The sequence below is a fragment of the Canis lupus genome, chromosome 25 (genome assembly GCF_003254725.2).
Source record: "Canis lupus dingo isolate Sandy chromosome 25, ASM325472v2, whole genome shotgun sequence".
NCBI lineage: Eukaryota > Metazoa > Chordata > Mammalia > Carnivora > Canidae > Canis > Canis lupus.
Genome location: NC_064267.1, coordinates 27,462,878 through 27,485,492, shown reverse-complemented (window position 1 = coordinate 27,485,492; position 22,615 = coordinate 27,462,878). Strand labels below are relative to the sequence as shown.

The window sequence follows — 22,615 nt, the reverse complement described above, 5'->3', positions numbered from 1 at the left end:
TGTGCTTCAAAAGTCATGAGGAAACCTTTGGGTTAATAGGTACATTCATTCTCTTGATTGTGGTGATCATTTCATCAGTGTCTACATATGTCAAAATTTACCTAATTCTATACTTCAAAATGTACAATTTATTATACATACAAAGCTGTTAAAACTTAAACTTAAAAGATTTAAAAGAATGACCTAGAGAGCTTCTACTGCAAATGCTTTGGGCCTCATCCCTAGAGCTCCTAATTTTGTAAGCCTGAGATAAGGTCCAGGCATCTGCATTTTTACCAGCATCCAGGTAATTCTAGTGCACATTTGAAACATGGTCCTAACATATAAGGAGCAGAATTTAGAGTAACCTGCTAGTGAAACAAACCCCAAGGACTTGCCAGGGAAAGCAGAATAGCCTGAGAAGTCTAGAAAGAAAACAGGGAAGTATCTCCCAGTGATATGAGAGAAAAGAACCCAGAAGTCTCTCCATCTGAAGGATAACGGGCATCAAGAAGTGTGATGGTTTTGTGGCATAGGGGCATTTCCCTTTCCCTCTTATTATCATTTAATGTTTGGTGTGTGTTATATTTTGTTAAAGTCCAAAAGGACTAGCCTGTATTTTACGTTATTCTTATCAGTTCTAAGAGATGGCACTGCATCAGTGTGATTGTCAGTTTTATCTGTCATCTTGTCTAGATTGAGTATCTAGTTGTTTGGTCAAATACCAGTCTAGATGTTGACATGAAGGTTTTGTTTTGTTTTGTTTTGTTTTGTTTTTAAGATATAATTAACATTGAAATCAGTAGTCTTCAAATAAAGCAGATTACCTTCCATAATATGGGTGGAACTCATCTAATCAGTTAAGAGAAAATACTTAGGTCCCCTATGGAGGGAGGAATTATTTCTCCAGATTGTCCTCAGACTCCAGACTGCAACATCAGTCCTTCTCTGGGTTTCCAGTCTGCTGGGCTCCCATGCAGGTTTCAGACTTACCAGCTTCCATAATTGCATGAACCAATTTCTTAAATAAAACTCTAATTCTCTCTCCCTCACACATGTAATTTTTTCTGTTTTGATGGAGAATTCTACTATGGTCAGTAAAATAATATCCAATGAAACTAATCACTATGAGACCCTTTGAAAAGACTCATAAATTTGGATGTGGCTACATAAATGTAGTTCATACATATTTGAAGACATGAACCTTACAGATTTATATCCCTGTATTTTTACAATGCCTGATGCACATTCAGTATTCACAAGATATCTGAATAAATGAATATTTTTTCTTTATGGACTCCTATGTGTCTGAATGGGGTTGACTCTCTTCTTTGCATCTTCTAATTCTGATCCTGTCCATGCCAAGTAGATGTAACCAAGAAAGGACTTAGAAAAGATTCTACCACTAGTCCCTGACTGCACTTTATAGCACTGATTTTTAAACATTGTCTCACAATTTTCTAAAAATAAATTCTTATCTTTTGTATTTTTGTCTGGCAACACAAGCTATTCTGTTTCCTCTCTGAAAGAAGGACCTACTGGCTTCTTGTCCTTGAATTTTTATTCATTCTCATTTTATGAATAATGACTTTGGCCACTCAACAGTGGCCCATATTCAGTTACCCATGTCTATGGAAAGGGCAGATTTTGCTGATTCCTCCAAGCCACACCACACCATTATGCTTACTTCTTATTTGGATATATTAAGGGGAGGGAAAGAAAGGTATGGTTTCTAAGTCCAAAGTAATAATCACCCCACTTTCAACTCTAAACAGGACAAGAAACCCCTAATCCTAATTCTACCATAGACTTTCCTTCATGAATAGCCCAGTAGATGAAAGCATTTGTACCTCAGATGGGGAGCTCCCTGTGTGTGAATCTATGTAAAGCACTGAAATGATGAAATTAAAGCTGGTAACTATTGAGGTAATACTATGTTCCATGAAAGAAGTAAAAGAAGTTACTCAATAACACAAAATGTCAGAGTGATGAAAGACCTTGAGGTTCATCTAATCAAATCTCCTTACTTATAGATAAAGAAACCAAAGTGACTTCTCAAGGTTGGGTTTCCAAGATTGTCCGAAGTCTTCTTTGATCTTTTTGGAGGTCATCTTTATTCTGGGATCCCCAATATACTGCTTTTATATCTTTATAGTGCTGTATTTGGCCTTCCTTCATAGATTTGCAATATTTGGGAGATTAATCCACATCTGTCTTCCATGGTTTAGCATAGAAGCTAACTCATAGTCAATGCTTCATAGATGCTTGTGTAAAGATGAGAAGGAAGAAAGGAGGAGGAGGAGGAGGAGAAGTAAGGGTAAGTCTAAAGCTTAGTGATTTGATTTATCACTAGTAAACATGGTAGAAAGCAACATTTGAGAACCCCAAGCCCAATAATAAGGGGTACCACGGAACGTGAAGCAGGGAGCTTCTCCAGGCTCCTGAGATGATGTAGGCTTTCCCTTCTTTTTCTGTCTCCTCTTGGATCCATGGAATAAATTGAGCCACAGACACAAACATACCAGGCCTCCCCCTGAAGCCAGATCTTATGCCCCAACTGAAGACACCCACTTGGAAGAGCTTCTGGGTTCCATGGATAGTACAGACCATAGGTGCCCCACTGTCTCCCTGAGAATGAGAGAATAAAGAAGGTACAGTCTGCAAGGAATCAACAGTAGCTCTAGAAAGGGCAGGATGAGAGGGTCCTAGTGGCATGGGCTAGGGGCCTTACTCCTGGGTTCTGTCCTGAGAACCTAGAAAGTGGTGGGGCATGTGGAGGATGGGGCCAAGGCAGGGGCTGAGTACCTGACAATTGCCTTTGGTCCCTGGTTCCTTCCAAGCACAAACCATGTTCCTAGAGAGTTGGTCTACCCTCTTGCTGCATTCTCTCCAACTAATCTGCATCAATCTCAGCTTCTGCAGGTACATGTTTAAGTTGTCATGTTGGTCTGGGAAATGAGGAAGCTAGTGTGAGAATGTATGCTGTATCAACTACTGAAAGTGACTAGCCCACAAATGATCAGGGTGGAAGCCACAGAATGATGCAAACACTTAGCAAATCATAGACTTACAGGGTAGAAAGGCCTTAGAGGTGACCTAATGTAATGCCCCATTCAATCCCCTCTTCAGGATCTGCAATAAGTGGTTCCTTCATTTCTGTTATATGTTTTCCCTTTGGGAAACTAATTCTTCTGGAAGCAGCCTACAAAACCCCCAGCAGTAGCCTCTGCCAGGTTAACCTAAAATGAGCTTCCACCATGGCCCTACTATCTCTCCACAGACATCCTTGGTCCCTGTGCAGAGGTTCAGGATAACCCAACTTCTGAATTAGTGTTGTCCAATATCCCAGCTAGGCCAGTAGAGAAACCAGGAAAATGACACACCTATAATTGTCAGCTTGTGGAAAGGAAACAATTGTACTGCTTAGAGGACCTTCTGGTCTCCCCATCCCACTCCCATCTTTCCAGAAGTTCTCTCTGTCTGGCCAGACTTTTGCCCTGGGAAAGGAGTTGAGTCACTGATGACAAAACTTGGTTGGAAAATCACTGGTTCAGTTATTTTGGACTTCATCAAATGTTAAACAGAGAGCAAGATGCACCTCATTGGGGAGATGTGCATCATAAAACAATCCATGAAGGAAGAATCCAAACTTGCTTTCTACAGTACTTCTGGGCTCCCAAAAAATTATCACTCTCATATTTTGAGATTCTTCTGTATTCCAGGATTTCACTAGGGACTTTACAAGTATAATTGCATTTGATTTAATCCACACAGCTGATTCGAGGGAAACTGCTGTCATTCTACAGGTAAGAAAAGGTGAGGGTGAGTAAGGTGAAGTAACTAGCTCAAGATCACACAGCTATAGTACTGAGGGCAAAATTCAGACCTGAGTCTTCCAAAGCATCATGCTGTCTAGCTCAGGGAAACCTAAATGTGAACTTTCTATGGATTTTGAAGGGAAAGCACATACCATACTCATAAGCTGCCACCCACTCTGCCATCCAACACCGGTCCCAGATACTTTCCTCCTTCTGCAGACAGATGGGCATTTTGAAGTTATTGAATTGTACTGGTGTAGCAAGCAGGAGCAAGGAAAGATCACTGTCAAGGTGGGATGGTGTATAATCTTTGTGAATAATTATCTTCTGCACTTGTTTTCTCTCCAAGTGGACATCGCTGAATCTTCTGATTCCCATGACCACAGTAACATTTTCCAATGTCATTTCTAACCTAAAAAATTAATATAATAACTCCAAACTATAATAATAGTTACACTGCATTTCACATTTATAGACACATTGGTAAACAGTAGAGTTTACAACTGAATACTGAGAAATCCAAAGAAGTGAATGTACAGTGGCCTAGAGAGTGGCTAGAAATCAGAGTGGCAGAGATCAGAGGTCCAGATACAGGCAAATGTCTGAGCTAGTGAATCATCAGCCCAGGGAGATTTCTTTGACCCAAAGGAAGTGGAATGAATCCATCTAAGAGAATAAAATGTGAATTCCTTAACAACAGAAATTTTGACAGTATTGTTGATTCCTGTATCACCAGCACTTAGAACAGCACATGGCAGGTGTTCAGTGAGTATGTGTACAATAAACAAATACAATGTGTTGTCTACACATGTGGCAGGCAAGAGAATGGAAGACATACTGATTTTCCAATACTGGGTGCAAAGTCACAACTAGCAGCCAACCTTAGGATATGGTTCATTTAAAAGGAAAAAGTGGGTGTAAAGAAGAGACTTTTTGGTAAAAAGCCAATGGGAACAAACTGGGTATAGAGCCCACGGCTTCATAAGCCTTGTGCACTAACCCATTAAGCTACCCGGCCAAGACAAAATGTTGAGGAGATTTTATGTAAATTAAGACAATGCTTCAGAAACTTACAGGATTCTTGGGAAGCAATGTGCAGCTGTCAAAACCCACCACGGATGTATGATTGAGCCTCCACAGAGGTGTTTCCGTGACATCTGGATACTCACTTGCCATGGGAACTCACCTTCCTGGACTTCAAACAGTTCACGAAATTTTAACGATGATGAGTTTGAAAAGGCAGGTCGGTGGCCACATTGAACTTTGTCTGAAAGAGAAATGAAAGAGCCATTTGTACACAAGGAGCGCTGAGAAGTCCTTCTTATCTGGTATTCCCAGCATCTTCCAAGTTTATCCTGGTGTTGGAGCTGAGTGAAATAAATGAGCAGGAACAGAGGGGACAGGACTCAGAAAATATCAGCAAAACACACTTCCTTTAAGGTTTGTCCTTCACATTCAAAAACTGCTGTGAAACCTGGAGAAGTTGGGGTGGAGATCCATCAGGAGCTATAAAGGGGCTGGGGTGGCAACGCGAAAGGGCCAAAATCAGTAGGATCCATTCAGGAGACAGCAACCATGCAGAATTTGAATAGGGAAAGTTAATATCAAGAATTATAAACTAACAGAGGAATAACTACAAGGGGTCAAGAGGACTCCAAGAATGCTCTAAGGTTAGGGGGAGGACTGAACTTGGCAGGGGAGCCCCTTCCCAAGGCTCAGGCTCAGAAATCTGAAAATCACTCTTATATAATACAGAATGATTACCACCATAGCATTAACTAACCTCTCCACAGCATCCCATTATTACTATTTCTTTTGTTGTCATAAGAACATTGAGGATCTACTCCCTTAGCAACTTTCAAGTATATAGTGCAGTATTATTAATTATGATCATATTATACATTAGGTCCCCAGAATTTATTCATCTTCTAACTGGAAATTTGTATCTTTTGACCAAATTTTCCCCATTTCTTGCACCCCTGGCCCCTTGATAACCATTATTCTGCTCTTAGTTGTTTGGTGTTTTTTTTTTTTTTTTTTTTTTTTTTTTCAGATTCCAAATTTAAGTGAGGTCATACAGCATTTGTCCTTCTCTGTCTGACTTATTTCACTTTGCATAATTCCGTCAGGGATCCATTGATGTTGTTGTAAATGGCAGAATTTCTTTCTTTCCTATGAATGAATAATATTCATATATATATATATGTCACATCTTTATCCATTCATCCACTGACAAACACTTCGGTTGTTTCAATATCTTGGTTATTGTGAATAATGCCTAAATGAATGCAGGAATACAGATATCTCTTTGAGATCCTGTTTTCCTTTTTTTTTTTTTTTTTTTTTTTTTTTTTTTTTTTTGGATATATACTCAGAAGTGGGATTGCAGGATCATATAGCAATTTTACTCTCAATTTTTTAAGGAAACCTCATTCTGTTTTCCATAATGGCTGCACCAAATTATGTTCCTACCAACAGTGCACAAGGGTTCCCTTTTTTCTACATCCTTGTCAATACTTGTTATCTCTTATCTTTTTGATAAAAGCTATTCTAGTAGGTGTGAGATGATGTCTCATTGTGTTTTTGATTTGCATTTTCCTGATGATTAGTGATGCCAGTGTATCTGTTCATGTTTCAGCTATCTGTTGGACATTTGTATGTCTTCTTTGGGAAAATGACTATTCAGTTGCATTTTTTAATCTAAAGAAAGTTTGTCTATGAAATTGTATGAGTTCTTCATATATTTTGGATATTAAGCCCTTATCAAAATATGGTTTGCAAATACTTTCTCCCATTTAGTAGACTACAATTTGGTTTGTTGACTTTTTCATTTGTTGTGCAACTTTTTAGTTTGATGTAGCTCCTCTCATTAATTTTACCTTTTATTGCTTGTATTTTTCATGTCATGACCAAAAAATTGTTGCCAAAACAATAACAATGTCAAGGAAATTTTTCCCTTCGCTTTTTTCTAGAGCTTTTTTCTAGTTTTATGATTTCAGTTTTTATGTTTAAGTCTTTAATCCACTTCAAGTTAATTTTGATGTGTGGTATAAGACAGGGATCCCACTTCATTCATGTGACTAACCAGTTTTCCCAGAACTGTTTATGGAACACTTTTTTCCTCCACTGAGTATTCTTGGCTCCTTGTCAAATAGTAATTGACCGTGTATGTGAGGGTTTATTTCTGTCAATTTGTTTCCATTGGTCTTTGTGTCTGATTTTATTCACTATAGCTTTGTGTGATGCCTCCAGGTTTGTTCTTTCTCAGAATTACTTTGGCTATTCAGGGTCTTTTTTTTTTTTTTTTTTTAATTTTTTTTTTAAGTTTTTATTTATTTATGATAGTCACACAGAGAGAAAGAGAGGCAGAGACACAGGCAGAGGGAGAAGCAGGCTCCATGCACCAGGAGCCCGATGTGGGATTCGATCCCCGGTCTCCAGGATCGCGCCCTGGGCCAAAGGCAGGCGCCAAACCGCTGCGCCACCCAGGGATCCCAGGCTATTCAGGGTCTTTGGTGATTCTATACAAATTTTAAGGTTTTTTTTCTTTTCTGAGAAAAATATTGTTGGAATTTTGATAGAGATTGTGTTGATACCATAGATGGTTATAAGTAGTATTCAACTTTTTCCCTTTGTTTTTTTTCTAGGAGTTTTATGATTTCAGTTTTTATGTTTAAGTCTTTAATCTTAAACTTGGGATATTTTTCCATTTGTTTGTGTCTTCTTCAGTTGTTTTTCTGTTTTTCATCCAAGTCATAGTTTCCATTGTTGAGATCTTTGATATTTTTGGTTAAATTTATTCCTATTTGATGCTATTGTAAATGGGTTTATTTTCTTTATTTCATTTTCAACTGTAATGTTGTTGGTCTACAGAAATGCAACTGATTTCTGTATGTTGATCTTGTATCCTACAACTTTACTGAGTTCATTGATTAGTTTTTTGGTGTAGTATGTATATTTTGTATATATAAAACTACATCATTTGTAAACAAGACAATTTCACTTTTTCCTTTTTAGTTTGGATGGCTTTTATTTTTTCTTCTTGCCTGATTGCTCTGGCTAGGGCTTCCAGTGCTTTGTTGAATAAGTGAGAATGGGCACCTTTGTCTTGTTCCTGGGTTTAGAGGAAAAGCTTTCCATTTTTCTCCATTGAGTATAATTTTGGCTATGGGTTTGTCATATACCACCTTCATTATGTTGAAGTAATGTCCTTTAATACCCAGTATGTTGAGCATTTTTATCATGAAAGGCTTTTTTGTCAAATGCTATTTCTGCATCTATTGAAATGATCATGTGATTTTTATATTTCATTCAATTAATGTGGTGTGCCATATTAATCCCAGGGACAAATGCCACTTGATCATAGTATATGATCCTTTTAATGTGCTATTGAATTTGGTTTGCTAATATTTTGTTGAGAATTTGTATATCTATATTCATCAGGAATATTGGTCAGTAGTTTTTTCTTTTATAGCATCCTTATCTGACTTTGGTATTAGAGTATGCTGGCCTTGTGAAATGAGTTTGGGAATATTCCTTCCTCTTCTATTTTTTGGAAGAGTTTGAAAGACCTGACATTGATTTTTCTTTAAATGTTTGGTAGAACGAACCATTGAAATTGTCAAGTCTTATCCTCTCTGTGTTGGTTGGCTTTTGATTACTGATTCAATCTTTTATTCATTATTGGTCTGCTCAGATATTCCATTTCTTCATGATTCAGTTTGGTAGGTTTTATGTCCTAGGAATATATCCATTTCTTCTAAGTTATATAATTTGTTATCATATAATTTTTAAAGCAGTCTTTTATAAGTTTATATATTTTTGTAATATAAGTTGTCATGTCTTTTTTATTTCTAATTTTATTTATTTGAGTCTTCTATTTTTTTTCTTGGTCTAGCTAAAGGTTTGTATATTTTGTTTGTCTTTTTAAAAAACCAACTTTTAGGGGTGCCTGGATGGCTCAGCCAGTTAAGCATCTTGCCTTTGGCGCAGGTCATGATCCCAAGGTTTTAAGATTGGGCCCCATGTGTCTGGCTCCCTGCTCAATGGAAAGCCTGCTTCTCCCTCTCGCCTGCCTGCAGATCTCCCACTTGTGCTCTCTCTCAAATAAAAATAAAATATTTTTTTAAAAAGCCAACTTTTAGTTTCATTGACCCTTTGTATTGTTTTTCTGATTTTTATTTCATTTATTTCCACTCTGATCTTTATTATTTCCTTCCTCTGCTAACTGTAGGCTTAATTTGTTCTTCTTTTTCTAGTTCCCTGAACTATAAATATAGATTGTTTATTTGAGATCATTCTAATTTCTTAATATATACATTTATCACTATAAAATTTCCTCTCAATTGCTTTTGCTCCATCACATAATTTTTGATACATTACATTTCCATTTTCATTTGTTTTGAGATATTTGTAAAATGTCTCTTTTGATTTCTTCTTTGATCCATTGGTGGTTCAGAAGTGTAGTTTCCATGTATCTATAGATTTTCCAGCTTTCTTCTTCTTCATTCTAACTTCATTCCATTGTGGTCAGAAAAGGTAGTTGATATGATTTCAATGTTCTTCAAACTTCTAAGATTTGCTTTGTGCCATATTGTGCAAGAATGTTCCCTATGATTCCCAAAGAATATTCTGCTGATGTTTGATAGAATGGTCTATACATATATTAAGTTCATTTGTTCTGGATTATGCTTCAATTCCAATGTTTTCTTTTGATTTTGTCTGGATGTCCTACCCATTGTTGTCAGTGGAGTAGTGAAGTCTCCTAATATTATTATATTTTTGTCTATTTCTCTCTTCATATCCATTAGTATTTAATATATTCCAGTACTGCAATGTTGGGTGTGTATATGTTTACTATTGTTATATCTTCTTGATGTGTTGACTTTTTAATCATTTATATAATGACCTTCTGTTATCTCTTGTTATCTTTTTTTTAGTGTAAAGTCTACTTTGTCTGATGTAAGTATGGATACCTTCACTTTTCTTTTGTTTTCTACTTCCATTAAATATCTTTTTCCATCTCTTTACTTTGAGACTAGCTGTGTCTTTAGAGCTAAAACAAGTTTCCGGTAAGCAGCATGTAATTGGATCCCACTTTTCTTTTAATCCATCCAGACATTCTTTGCCTTTTTATTGGTGAATTCATTTCATTTAGATTTAGAGTGACTATTGACATGTAAACACATACTACTGCCATCATATCATTTACCTTCAGGCTGTTTTGCATCGCCATTGTTTCTTTTTCCCTCTGTTTCTACCTTTGTAAAGTGGTTTTCCATGGTGATTTGTTCAGTCTCTCCTTTTATATTTTGTGGCTCTACTTTAGGTTTTTAGTTTGTGGTTACCATGTGACTTATATAAAACATCTCATATATAAAATACTTATTTTTATGCTGATAACATTTGCCTATAAAATTCCACTTTACTCCACTTTTATATTTTTCATGTCACACTTTACCTTTTTTTATGCTATGAATTCACTGAGAAATTATAGTAGCTATAGTTATTTTTAATGCTCTTTTCCTTTAGCTTTATAATATAATTGATTAACAGCATTCTAATATAGAGTTCCAATTTCCTAATTCTGTTTATTTTTCACCTTTGCTAGAGTATTGTGTACTTACACTTGCTTTTATGTCACTGATTACCTTTTTTTTTTTTTTTTTTTCATTTCAGCCTGAAGAACTCCTTTCAGCATTTCTTGCAAGGCAGATCTATTGGTGGTAAACTCTGTTTTTATTGTTTGAGAAAAGCTTTATTTCTCTTTCATATCTGAAAGATACCTTACTGGATAAAGTATTCTTGACTGGTAAATTTTATCTTTCAACACTTTGAACATGCCATTCTACTGTCTTCTGGCCTGTAGATTTTCTGCTGAGAAATCTGAAGATAGCCAAATGAGGGTTCCTTTGTAGACTACTTCCTTTAAAAAAAAATTTAATCTTGAACTCTTTTATTGTACATAAAATTTAAAACCAAATTGCATATCTAAATGTAAAAGATGAAAAATAAAACTAGAAAATAACATAGGAAAATATCTTTATCGAACTGGGATGAGGAAAATGTTAATTTAAGATGCAAAATAATTCAAATTCTGGAATAATGACAGGTAACAAATTCTCAGCATTTGCATTTCAGCATCTGGCACTGTTCTCAGAACTTTATGTATATTTAATCTTCACAAAAACCCTAATATTGCCATTTTACAGATAAGAAAACAAATACAGAGATGTTTTGTAACTTATTCTGAGACCACACAGCAAGTGTGTGAAGGAAATGTGATAAATTGCAGTCAGTCTAACTTCAGAGTTCATATGCTACAGGTCTGATTGTGTTTATAATCTGGGATGAAAAGGTCCTTCTAGCACATCAAATAAAAATATTGATGAAATTTTTACATAAATTTAAAATTTTTACATTTGGCCCAAAATAGAGTTTTAAGAGTGTTAAAGAATCAGGAGAAAAGATTTTGCAGCACACACATGAGACAAAGAATTCATGTCATGAAAATTTTAAAAAGTCCTGCAAACCAGTTTATAACACCCACTCAAATACGAAAAATGAACCATAGGAACAGGTAATTCTCAAAAGGATAAATGGAAAATGTTACAACCAAGGAAAATGTTATAGGTAAGGAGGTAAATGATGGTCTTGTGACCAGATACATTTCAGAAATACCAGATTAAATAAAATTAAACTATTTTCTTTACAGTGAGATTTCTCAAAACCTTTAATATGTGTATATTCACTGTGACTCTACAGAAAAAATATTAAATAGAGCACTTCTAAATCTTATGTAACCATGAAGCCTTTTTTTCTGTGCAGCTTCTAATAGGACAGGGATTTTACAGAACATACTTGAAAGCGCTGCATTAACTCATTTACTCCTATAATAGCCCTAAAACTTCTCCTACTTTATAAGACTATATAATTTAATACAGGTGATCTAAATTAATAAGGCCCTTATTCCACCACAACTCTGCTATTTGTCACAGAGTGTTGGGCCCAGAAAGATCCTTAATACATTTATAAAGAAGGGAATGAAAAAAAAAAAAAAAAAAAGAAGGGAATGGAGACTGGAGAAGCAGAGGCAATTGCTAAATTGTTTCTCTAAGTTTCCTGCATTTCCAGAACTCTGGGTCCAGACCCTGGGAGATCATTTTAAATAGCATGTCCACTAAACCCAAAACATCTGCTTTGATTAATCAATTGTAATCTCATTTCCTGAGCCATTTGCTCTAACTCAGCACCCCCTCAGGACTCTAAATCAACTCTACAGGAACCAGGTGAGAGGTTGGAGGCCTCTCTCCATCCTCTGCTCTGGGTTAGCCTGGCACAGACCTGGCTCTTCCAGGACATGTCCCTTGAACATCATAAGCAGTGGAATTAGAAGCTGGAGCATCTTCTTTTCATTCCAGTCAGGAATTGCCCAACCTATGCCTTTAGCCAAAGCTGATAATATGCCACCTGCAGCTGCTTCAGTTGGGGCCATCACAAATGCATGGCAGAGCTGGTCTTGGGTGACATCACAGTAAACCCAGGGTTAGGGAGGGAACAGGGGATGTAGGGCAGCGTGGCTTAATGAGTCTGTGTGCCTAATCCTTCCCTGTATTCCCTCCAGAGTGGCAAATAAAGTAATACCATGTTAGACAAAATTCTATCATATGCTTTGGTATCAAAAACTATGAGTCTTTAAGTGAGTTTTCATATTTTTTATCTCAAAGCTTGCTATGACTTTCTAGAAGAACTCTATTGTGAAGTTAATGGGGAGAATGGTGGAATGATGGTGGGTCATATAGTCACATATGCATGAAAAGATTACTCTGAGTATTACATAGATATTATTTTAGAGAATAAAATTAGAAAAGAGAATATAGCTTATTAGGAAGTGGCTCCAGAAATGTAGATGAAATGCAGATGACGGTGGCCTAAAGTAGTAAAGAGACTAGGCTTATTAGTTTGCCAAGGCTACCATAACAATGTACTTCCATACTGGGTGGCTTAAACAACAGAAATTTCTCAGCTCTGGAGGCTGGGAAGTCCAAGATCAAGGTGTCAACCAGGTTGGTTTCCTTCGGAGGGTCATAATGGAAGGATCTGTTCCAGGCTTCTCCCTTTGGTGTGCCGGTGGCCAGCACCTGCTGCCTCTTCACATGGACTTTTTTCAGTGCACGTGCACTCCTGGTGTGTCTTCCTCTGTGTTTTTTTTTTTATTTATTTAATTTGATTTTACTTCCAGTATAGGTAACATACAGTGTTATATTAGTTTCAGGTGTAAAACATAGTGATTCAACAATTCCATACATCATTCAGTGCTCATCAGAACAAGTGCACTCCTTAATCCCCATCACTTATTTCACGCATCCCCACACCCACCTCCACTCTGGTAACCATCTTCTTATTTTTATAAGAACATCAGTTATATTGGATTAGAGCCTCATTTTAACTTAGTCATCTCTTTAAAGACCTCACCTCCAAATATGACTATATGCTGAGGTACTGGAGGCTGGGACATCAACATAAGAATTTTTAAAGTACACAATTCAGCCCATAACAGTGAAGTTACCAAGAAACAGATATAAATGAAAGATAACCAAAGAACCAACAAGGTTGAATATAAAAGTAATGTGATTCATAGCAGGCAGATACAAGTACAGATCTGAAAGTCTGGGGTGGAAGTGTAAGTTGGAAAGTCATTAGGCTGTTGAAGTCATGGGAATGAATGAGATTATCCACCAAGAAGGTTTAGAGTGAGAAACAAAGAGGGCCTAAGGCTGAGCCTAGAAGAACTGCCAACATTTATAGCCCTATAGAGGAAGCAGAGCTGGAAAAGGAAGCTGGCAATTGCCTGAAGTAATGTAGCAAAATAAGAGGAAGGTGTTGATGTGCAAAATAGGACTAGAATGTTCCAAAAGAGGAGCAATGTTTCCTGATTAAAGATAATCCCCCCTCGCCCCCCCCCCCCCCATCCTCTGAACCCCTCAGTCCTCCCACAGCCTCGGGAATCTGACACTATCAATTACATGCTCCCTCCTAGTCTCATGCTCTTTTTCTCTTCCACATCTTTCTCATCAGCATTTAAATGTGTTTAAATCATCTCCACCTTAAATTCTTCTAAATAAACAAGTCTCAAAAGGCTCTCCCTTTACTCTGACTTACTCTATAGCCACTACCCTATCTCCACCCATTTATAACAGTCTTTGTAAAGAATTTAAAGAATGATTGTACAGATGATTGATTGAAGGAAGTACCAACTGCCTAAAATAGCTGCTGTCTACAAGTAAAGCAATGACTCCTATTTTCTGCTGTTCTCACAACAGTTCTGACATCAGACGTGTGAGTTTTTCTACACCAAGCACTTCTCCAATTATTAGTGGACGTTGAATGGGAATCCTACAGTTTAACTCAATTCTGACACTAACTGCATGGAGTTAGTATAGACCCCACAGGTTAAGGGTTCAGTCCCACAAGACTGCACCCACTTCAGATGCCAATCACAAATCTAGGTTGTCACCTACATTTCTTACTGATCTGCTATAAATCAGGAGTTCCCACAACCCTTCCTCAGTTTTCCTAATTTGCTAGAACAGCTCATAGAACTCGGGAAAGTGCTTTACTCACTAATATAAAGAATACAACTGAGGAACAACCAAATGGAAAAGAGACATAGAAAAAGATATGGAGAAGGGACATGGAATTTTCATGCCCTCTCTAGATGTGCCACCCTCCCAGCAGCTCCATGTGTTCACCTACCCAGATGCTCTCTGAACCCCTTCAGTTAGGGTCTTTATGTTGGCTTCATAATGTAGGCATGGTTGACTAAACCACTGGCCACTGGTGATTAATTCAACTTCCAGTCCTTCTCTCCTTAGAAATCAAGGCTGGGAGGACGCCTGGGTGGGCTCAGCGCTTAAGCACCTGCCTTCAGCACAGGACGTGATCCTGGGGACAGGGAATCAAGTTCCACATCGGAAACCTGCTTCTCTCTCTGCCTGAGTCTCTGCTTCTCTCTCTCTCTCTGTGTCTCTGTCTCTCTCTCTCTCTCTGTCTCTCTCTGTCTCTCTCTGTGTCTCTCATAAATAAATCTTAAGAAAGAAAGAAATCAGGGCTGGGGCTGGAAATTCTAACCCTCTAGTCACGAGATTGGTCCCCCGGGCAACCAGCCCCCTAGGGCTCATCTTATTAACATAAACTCAAGTGTGGTTGGGAAAGGCTGGTTAAGGATAACAAGAGACACTCCTTTCATCTCTATCACCTCAGAGCTATTTTAGGGGCCAGGACAAGAACCACATATTAAAATAAAGATGTTCCTATTGTTCTTAGCACTTAAGAAATTTCAAAGATTTTAAGGGTTCTGGCAAGGAACCCAGATGAAGACCACAATATATATTTCTTATTATATCACAAGATTACAATAATATTCCCCAGTTAACCACAAGAATCCCCAGTTACCTACAAGTCTCACTAGCTACCTATAAGATTTCCCAATTACCAGCAAGGCTTGCTCCCTCCTCCCTTCAGGTTTCTTCTTGTCACCTTGTCAGTTAGATCTCCCCAAACACTCTTAAAAACAGTACCTGCTACTTTCCCTAACCTGCACTCCCTATACTCTTTCCCTGCTTTATTTTTCCATAGCACCAATGATCATCTGTTAGAATCCCTATCTTCAGGATTTATTTAATCTTTGTTCTCTTCTCCTATAATAAACTTGGTGAGGGAAAGGGCTTTTTAGTTTTTATTTACTCCTATATCCCTAGTTCTTAGAAGATCACCTGGTACATTTTAGGGCCATCTGCTTTATTCCATCTACAAATTCAAATGTTAATCTCATCTGGAAACACCCTCAAAAAACACACTCAGAGATAATGTTTAACTAAATATCTGGGTACTCCATGATCCAGTCAACTTGACTCATTAACCCCCACACTCAGTAACCTGTAATACTGGTCTGGTTCCTTAATTTGTCCGAGGCTTCTTTCTTCACTGTGAAAGGAGGAAAGGAGATAACTTGGTCTAGTTTATAGGGTTGTTCTGCAAATTAAATGTGATGCTAAATATAAAACTTTAGCATGCAGGAAGCCATCAGAACAAGCCAGTTCCCTGTCCTTCCAGCGCTCCAGACACCTCATTCCAAGAGGGTTAGATGTGAAGATGACCTCAAGATCCTGTGTATACCTGAGACAATGATCATGATCTGCCAGTGACTGAAAATGCAAACTTAGGCTTCAGAATATCACATCGTCACAGCAAGCATGTTTTGGATGCATTACTATGTAGTAGTCACTGTGTTGTGACATGCATGTTTGTATCCCCCTCAAAATTCATTTGTTGAAACCCAACTCCAGCATGATAGGATTTGGAGGTGAGCCTTTGAAAAGTAATTAGGTCATGAGGGTGGAGTCCTCACAAATAGGATTAGTGCCTTTATAAGAGATATGCAGAGATCTCTCATCCATATGAGGACCCACTAATAAGGCAGCTCCTTGAAAACCAGGAAGACAGCCTTGTCCAAGAATCAATCATCCTGGCATCCTGAGTTTGGATTTTCAGCTTCCAGAACTATGAGAAATAAATGTCTGTTTTTTAAGTCATCTAGTCTAGGCCACAGTTGGCCCTTGAACAACACAGGTTTTGACTGCACAAGTCCACTTACACACAGATTTTTTTTCAATAAATACATTGGAAAATTTTTTGGAGATTTCCCACAATTTGGAAAAATAGACAAATTGCATAGCCTAGAGATATTGAAAAAAATTAAGAAAAAAATTGGTAGGGTGCCTAGGTGGCTTAGTCGGTTGAGCATCCCACTCCTTGGTTTTGGCTCAGGTAGTGATCTCATCATCATGGGATTGAGCCCCGCATTGGGTTTGACTCTTGGTGTGGAGTCTTCTTGAAGATTCTCTCCCTCTACAGCTCTCTCTCTCTCCCCCTCTCTCTCTCTACACACACACATACATTCTCTTCTCTCTCTCAAGTAAATAAATCTTTAGAAGACAAAAGACTTGATGTGTCACAAACACATAAAATATATGTATATACTAGACCATTATATCATTTATTGCCATAAAATACACACAAATCTATTACCAAAGGTTAAAATTTCTCAAAACTTATGCACATACAAAATTTACAGACTGCACATAGAGCCATTCACAGTCAGGAGAAATACAAGTAAATGTAAAGATGCAATATTAAATCAAAACTGCAAAAATTAACTCTAGTGCATACAGTATTACCATAATAGTTTTACGGCCATCTTCTGCTACTATTTCAGTGAACTCTATTTCACTAGGAGTATCCATCTAAAATGCTATGATGCTGGGACGCCTGAGTGGCTCAGTGGTTGAGCATCTGCCTTTGGCTCAGGGAGTGATCCCAGGTTTCTGGCATTGAGTCCCACATTAAGCTCCCTGTGAGGAGCCTGCTTCTGCCTCTGCCTACTTCTCCCTCTGCCTGTATCTCTCTCTCTCTCTCTTTGTGTGTCTCATGAATAAATAAATAAAAAGTCTTTTTAAAAAAATGCTGTAATGCCAATCATTTCCATATAAGGAGCTGATCTTTCCAGTAAATTGTGTATTGCAGTTAAAAACTAATCTCTCATGGTTTTTGTGTATTTTTCATTGTGTTTAGTGCAATACTATAAACCTTGAAGAACACTATGGACCCATAGAAAGTGTTACTAGTGATGCTGAAAGTGCTCCCAAGAAGCAGAAAAAAAAAGTCATGATATTACAAGAAAAAGTTTAATTCCTTCATCAGTACTATAGACTGAGGTCTGCAGCTGTGGTTGCTCACCATTTCAAGATAAATGAATCCAGCATAGGACCACTGTAAAAAAAAAAAAAAAAAAGAAAAAGCAGCTGTGGTTGCTCACCATTTCAAGATAAATGAATCCAGCATAGGACCACTGTAAAAAAAAAAAAAAAAAAAAAAGAAAAAGAAAAAAGAAAAAAAGAAAGAATAGAAAAGAAAGAAAAGGAAAGGAAATCCGTGAAGCTCTCACTGCAGCTTTGCTAGCAGGTGCAAAAGACTTGCACTTTTTGCAAAATGCTTTTTTATCTCATATTGAAAATGCATCTTTTATATAGATCTTTTTTTTAATTTGCTATAAGAAAAGCATACCTGTAGGCTCTCATATGATTTGAGAAAAAGCAAAGTCATTATATAACAACTGTAAGCAAACAGAAGGTGAAGGATCTAAAGCTAGAGAATTTAATGCCAACAAGGATGGTTTGATGATTTTAGAAAAAGGTTTGTCTTAAAAAATATCAAGATAACAGAATCAGCTTTTGCTGATCAAGAGGCAACAAACAAGTTCCCAGATGCCATTAAGAAAATCACTGATGAGAAAGGATACCTTGATCAGATTTTTTCATGCAAATGAAAGTGCTCTATTTTAGAAAAAAAGAAGAAAAAGCCACAGAAGACTTTAATTAATAAGGAAGAAGAACCAGCATCAGTATTTAAGGCAGGGAGGGATAGGCTAGCTCTACTGTTTTAAGCTAATGTTGGGTTTATAATGAGGACTACCCTTATCTATAAAGCTACTAACCCCTGAGTCTTGAAAGGAAAATATAAACACCAGCTGTCAGTCTTTTTGTTGTACAACAAGAAGGCCTAGACAACAAGAATCCTTTTTCTGGACTGGTTTCATTGATGGTCCCTGAAGTACCAATTGGTAAGAGGGTGAGGGACTGCCTTTTAAAACTCTCTTGATACAGGAAATGTTCCTGGCCACATAGAGCTCCATGAGTTCAACACCAAAGGTATTAAAGTTGTCTACTTGCCCCCCAAACATAATGTCTCTAATTCAGCCTCTAGATCAGGGGATCAGAAGGACTTTTATTGTTCATTACACACAACAATCTGTGTAAAGCTTTGCCAAAGCAGTAGAAGAGAACCCCAATAGAGAGAACACCATGAAAGTCTGGCAGGATTACACCATTGAAGATGCCGTCATTGTTACAGGAGAAGTCATGAAAATCATTAAGCCTGAAACAATAAATAAACTCCTCATAATCGGAGAAACAGCATATCAACCTATTATTGCAGGTAAGTGGTTTTTAAAAGCTGTAACAATTTTACTAATATTGTATTATTAATATGATTGTAATACTACATGCCATAAAAATTTTATAACAGTTTACTCATTTAGTGTATAAGCAAGGCTACCATGAAGCAATCATATCAATTACACTAGGCTACCACAAAGCAATCATACTGCTGCTTCAATGCATGGATCATTATACCTGTAAAAAAATATGAATTTCTTTTTCACCTTCTCTTTTCATTTTTTACTTTGAGTGTTAGTAATACATATAATATCTACAGTGTTTTGTATCACATAAGACTGTTGATGTTGGTACTAACAAATAATTCACCTTGTAAACAGATAATGTAAACTTATGGTATTAATAAATACAGTACTCTAAATATATTTTCTCTTCCTTATGATTTTCTTCATAGTATTTTCTTTTCTCTAGCTTACTTTATTATAAGAATACAATGTATAATATTTAAACATACAAAATATGCGTTAACTATGTTATTGATAAGGCTTTCCATGAATAATAGGTTATTGGTAGTTAAGTTTTTGGAGTGTTAAAATTATACGTGGATTTTGGCTGTAAGGCAAGGTCGGTGTCTTTAACCCCTACGTTGTTCAAGGGTCAACTCAATTTGTTACAGCAGCCAGGAGAGACTAAGACACATTCTGACCATAGCTTGATCCTCATGTCAACCCTAACAGGTAGGTCCTATTATACCCTGTGCAGAAATAAGCAAAACTCTCAGAGGTGGGTTAACATGCCCAAGACCCTTTATAGAAGCATTGGAAGCAGGATTTGAAGCTAAGTAAGTCTGACTTCAGAAATCATCTCTAGTACAACATGCAGGCTACCTACTAAATAACACAGTACAATATAAATAGATGCACAACTTTTAGGGGCAGCAAGTCTCTGCATGAAAGTCAGAGAGGAGACCAGATGCATCTTCCAAAGTGTCTGACTATGTCATTACTGGATATTGGTGAGGCTCTTGCAACCCTGGTTGTATGTAGTCCAACAATAACAACGTTTTTGTCTGATCCCCTAGTAACAGCTGCCTAAATGGCCACATTGTGGCCAATTCTTGGCTCAGCAGAAAGAAGTTATGATCAATTGGCTGCATCGGTCATGAGAGCTGGGGGCTGGGGATCTGGGGGTGGGGTGAGGGGCTGTGGGTGGAGCATGGCAGTTCTACCAGTCATTTGCCTGCCTGAACTAGGTGACTTGCCTATGCTTGTACGGATAAGTACATTCCCCACAGTTCAGCAAACTGCTGTAAATGGAGAAATCATGAGGCTCCAGCCAGAATTTTCCCACCAACTGCAAAGGCACTGGAAAAATGCAACGGGTAGTATAACTGCTATGCTTGAACAAGTGCAATGCATGGATTTCGACCAACGCACAGCTTCATTTGTGTCTCCTACCATCTTTTTAAACTCCTTCAGCGGGGATGATTTGTCCTACCCAGATAGAAAAGCTCCAGGTACACCTTCTAGTTGTTCAGAGATAACAGTTCTATAGGCACTTCAGTCCCAAACCCAGTTTCAATGTAGGCACTAGAATATCTAAACTCTTGTCACACTACAGAGGCTGAAATCTGACTCTGTTAAATCTCCCTCTTCCAGTCTGGGTCCAATTAGGAACAAGGGCCTTTTCTCACCTCTGGTTCTGCTCACCTTCCCCCACCTTGAGCAGCTCTTTCACTCCTGGCAGGAATCAAAGTTGAGGAGAGGGTACAGATAAAGGTGAGCTAGTCCAAACATCAGCTTCCTGACCTCTGGGCCTAGGAGGCATTTCCTGCTGACTTTTAGGGTAGTGTCTCTTGGGTTCTTCTGTGGTTTCCTGCTAGCCTCCTTTGTCCTGCAGCTCCCAGGCCTGGTTGCACAACCCCACCTCTTTGGGCTCCTCTTGCCCCCTCCAGGAAGCCTTATGTGTGGATCCTCAGACACCCCCAACTGGCTCTCTCCCCTGTGCGGCTCACACTGCACAAACTAGAGGGTCAGTCCATCCCTCCCCAGAACCTAAGTGGTTGGCCAGACACTCTCGCTCTCCAGAGTTCCTGGATGGAGTCAGACTCTAGTCCCACCTTCCCAGGGATCCCAGGAAGCTCTGTACCCTAGGCCTGACTGACAATTCTCAACATGGTTCAGGATGATCTGCACTGGGATCATCTGGGAGCAGCTGTTAAAATGCTTAAATCTGTTGTCCTCCTTCCCCTCTCCTATTCACTGGATCAGCATCTGAAGGAAAAAACTTGGAAATCAACATTGGGGTTGCCAGGTAAAATATATAATTCCAGATACACTAGAATTTCATATACAATGTGAATTCTTTCTTTCTTTCTTTCTTTCTTTCTTTCTTTCTTTCTTTCTTTCTTTCTTTCTTTCTTTCTTTCTTTCTTTTTATCTGTGTGTATGTATCTCTCAGACATTGCATGGGGTCCACACAGATTAGAAACATATTTGTTCTTTACCTGAAATTCAAAATTAAGTGGGCAGCCTGTGTTTTTATTTGATAAATCTGTCAAACCTTAATCTGCACTGAACAAGCTCCCCGGGCTGCACACCAAAGTTAGAGATCTATTAGCCAGGACTGTGGTAAATAAAGTCACCAGGATTAGGTCACCCTGGGGGCGTCTGAGGTACCAACCAGCCAGCAGTCCCTAGGTAACCTATGTCATCATGTGACATCATGTCATCATTCTTTCATTTTTGGATTTCTATAGATTCCTTATAGAGCACCGAAGTTTCCCTTCACACCTAAGCTCTCATGTCTGTCCCAGTTCCAGGGGGGTGGTATTCCCATTGTAGCCTCTAGGAATGGTGCCCTCTGGAGATGTGGCTGTGCACAGGAGCTCTGTCCACACCCATCTTTCCCCTCCATCAGTTCAAGCATTTTGCAATCTGTTGTTATTGTAAAAGAGCTTTTTGCACACACACACACACACACACACACACACTAAATAATAATGCTGGGCAGTGAATGAGTATTTCACAAGAAATAGGGCTCAGTCATGTTAATAGGAGGGCTATAGACCCAGAAGGAAATGGATCTTCCTAGAGGTGAGCTGGGCTTTTGTCCAGATACTTTAGTAGAAAATGAGCAACAATTTAGTATGAGTTTGCCATTATCCCTGCCTTCCCACAAGTGAGATTAGCAGTCATCCTCCTTTCTCCCAATCAGACCTAGGGCCCAGGCTCCTCCTCCCCTCCACACCCCACTAAAACCTGAGCAAAGGGGAAAGCCACCAACATTTAGCAGGGGTGGGTGTAGCATGTCCAGGAGAGGAGAGAGCTGAGTCTAAAGGAAGAGCAAAGGGAAAGCCTGGAATTTCTTGGTGGCAAGACTAGGGCCCAGTGACCCGGCATGCTTTGGTACTTTTACCCATGTGCCAATAGAGAAAAAAAGTTATCCCTTCACCAGGCCTCTTCTGTTTGAGACAGATTACATATTATTCAGAACAGATGAGAATTGTACCTTCCCATGGCCACACAACAGGCCCTGGGGCAACACTCAGAGTGGACACCTGGGTGCTGAGGAGCAGTTGCCTGCAGGGTCTGTTGGACAAGCAAAGGAGTAAGTCATCTTTCCTGGAACTTCCCCTCTCAGGAAGTAGATGGAGCCATACCCTTGGTATGGTAATGAGGGTCCATCACCCAAGTCACATGATCTTGTTTTGAGCTTCACAATGACTTTCTTCATGGACCCTATTATTCCTTTCCTGCAGGTGATGAAAACCAAGGGAGCTAGGCTGGGCAGAGTAGACAATGT

General features: G+C 38.4%; 1 protein-coding gene across 2 annotated transcripts; it reads right to left on the bottom strand.

Moving 5' to 3' along the window:
• Positions 1-2,277: 2,277 nt before the first annotated feature.
• Positions 2,278-12,281, bottom strand: PRSS51 (serine protease 51). Of its 2 annotated transcripts, none has more exons than XM_025462933.3 (5): positions 12,141-12,281; positions 4,872-5,064; positions 3,950-4,209; positions 2,785-2,927; positions 2,278-2,607 (listed from the first exon to the last, which is right to left on the bottom strand). In XM_025462933.3, the coding sequence occupies exons 1-5, from the start codon at positions 12,199-12,201 to the stop codon at positions 2,329-2,331; spliced, it is 936 nt and encodes a 311-aa protein (XP_025318718.3). In that variant the 5' UTR covers positions 12,202-12,281; the 3' UTR covers positions 2,278-2,328. The 2 variants fall into 2 exon arrangements, with proteins under 2 accessions (XP_025318718.3, XP_025318719.3); XM_025462934.3 differs by having other exon boundaries at positions 3,950-4,204; positions 4,984-5,064.
• Between the last annotated feature and the right edge of the window lie 10,334 nt (positions 12,282-22,615).

Excerpts from the sequence above, each read along its gene's own strand:
- PRSS51 (XM_025462933.3), bottom strand. The coding sequence starts at position 12,201 with ATGCTCCAGCTTCTAATTCCACTGCTTATGATGTTCAAGGGACATGTC. Across the intron at positions 5,065-12,140 it reads ACATGTCCTGGAAGAGCCAG|ACAAAGTTCAATGTGGCCAC; the intron begins GTCTGTGCCAGG and ends TTTCTCTTTCAG. Across the intron at positions 2,608-2,784 it reads GGACCAAAGGCAATTGTCAG|GGAGACAGTGGGGCACCTAT; the intron begins GTACTCAGCCCC and ends TCTCATTCTCAG.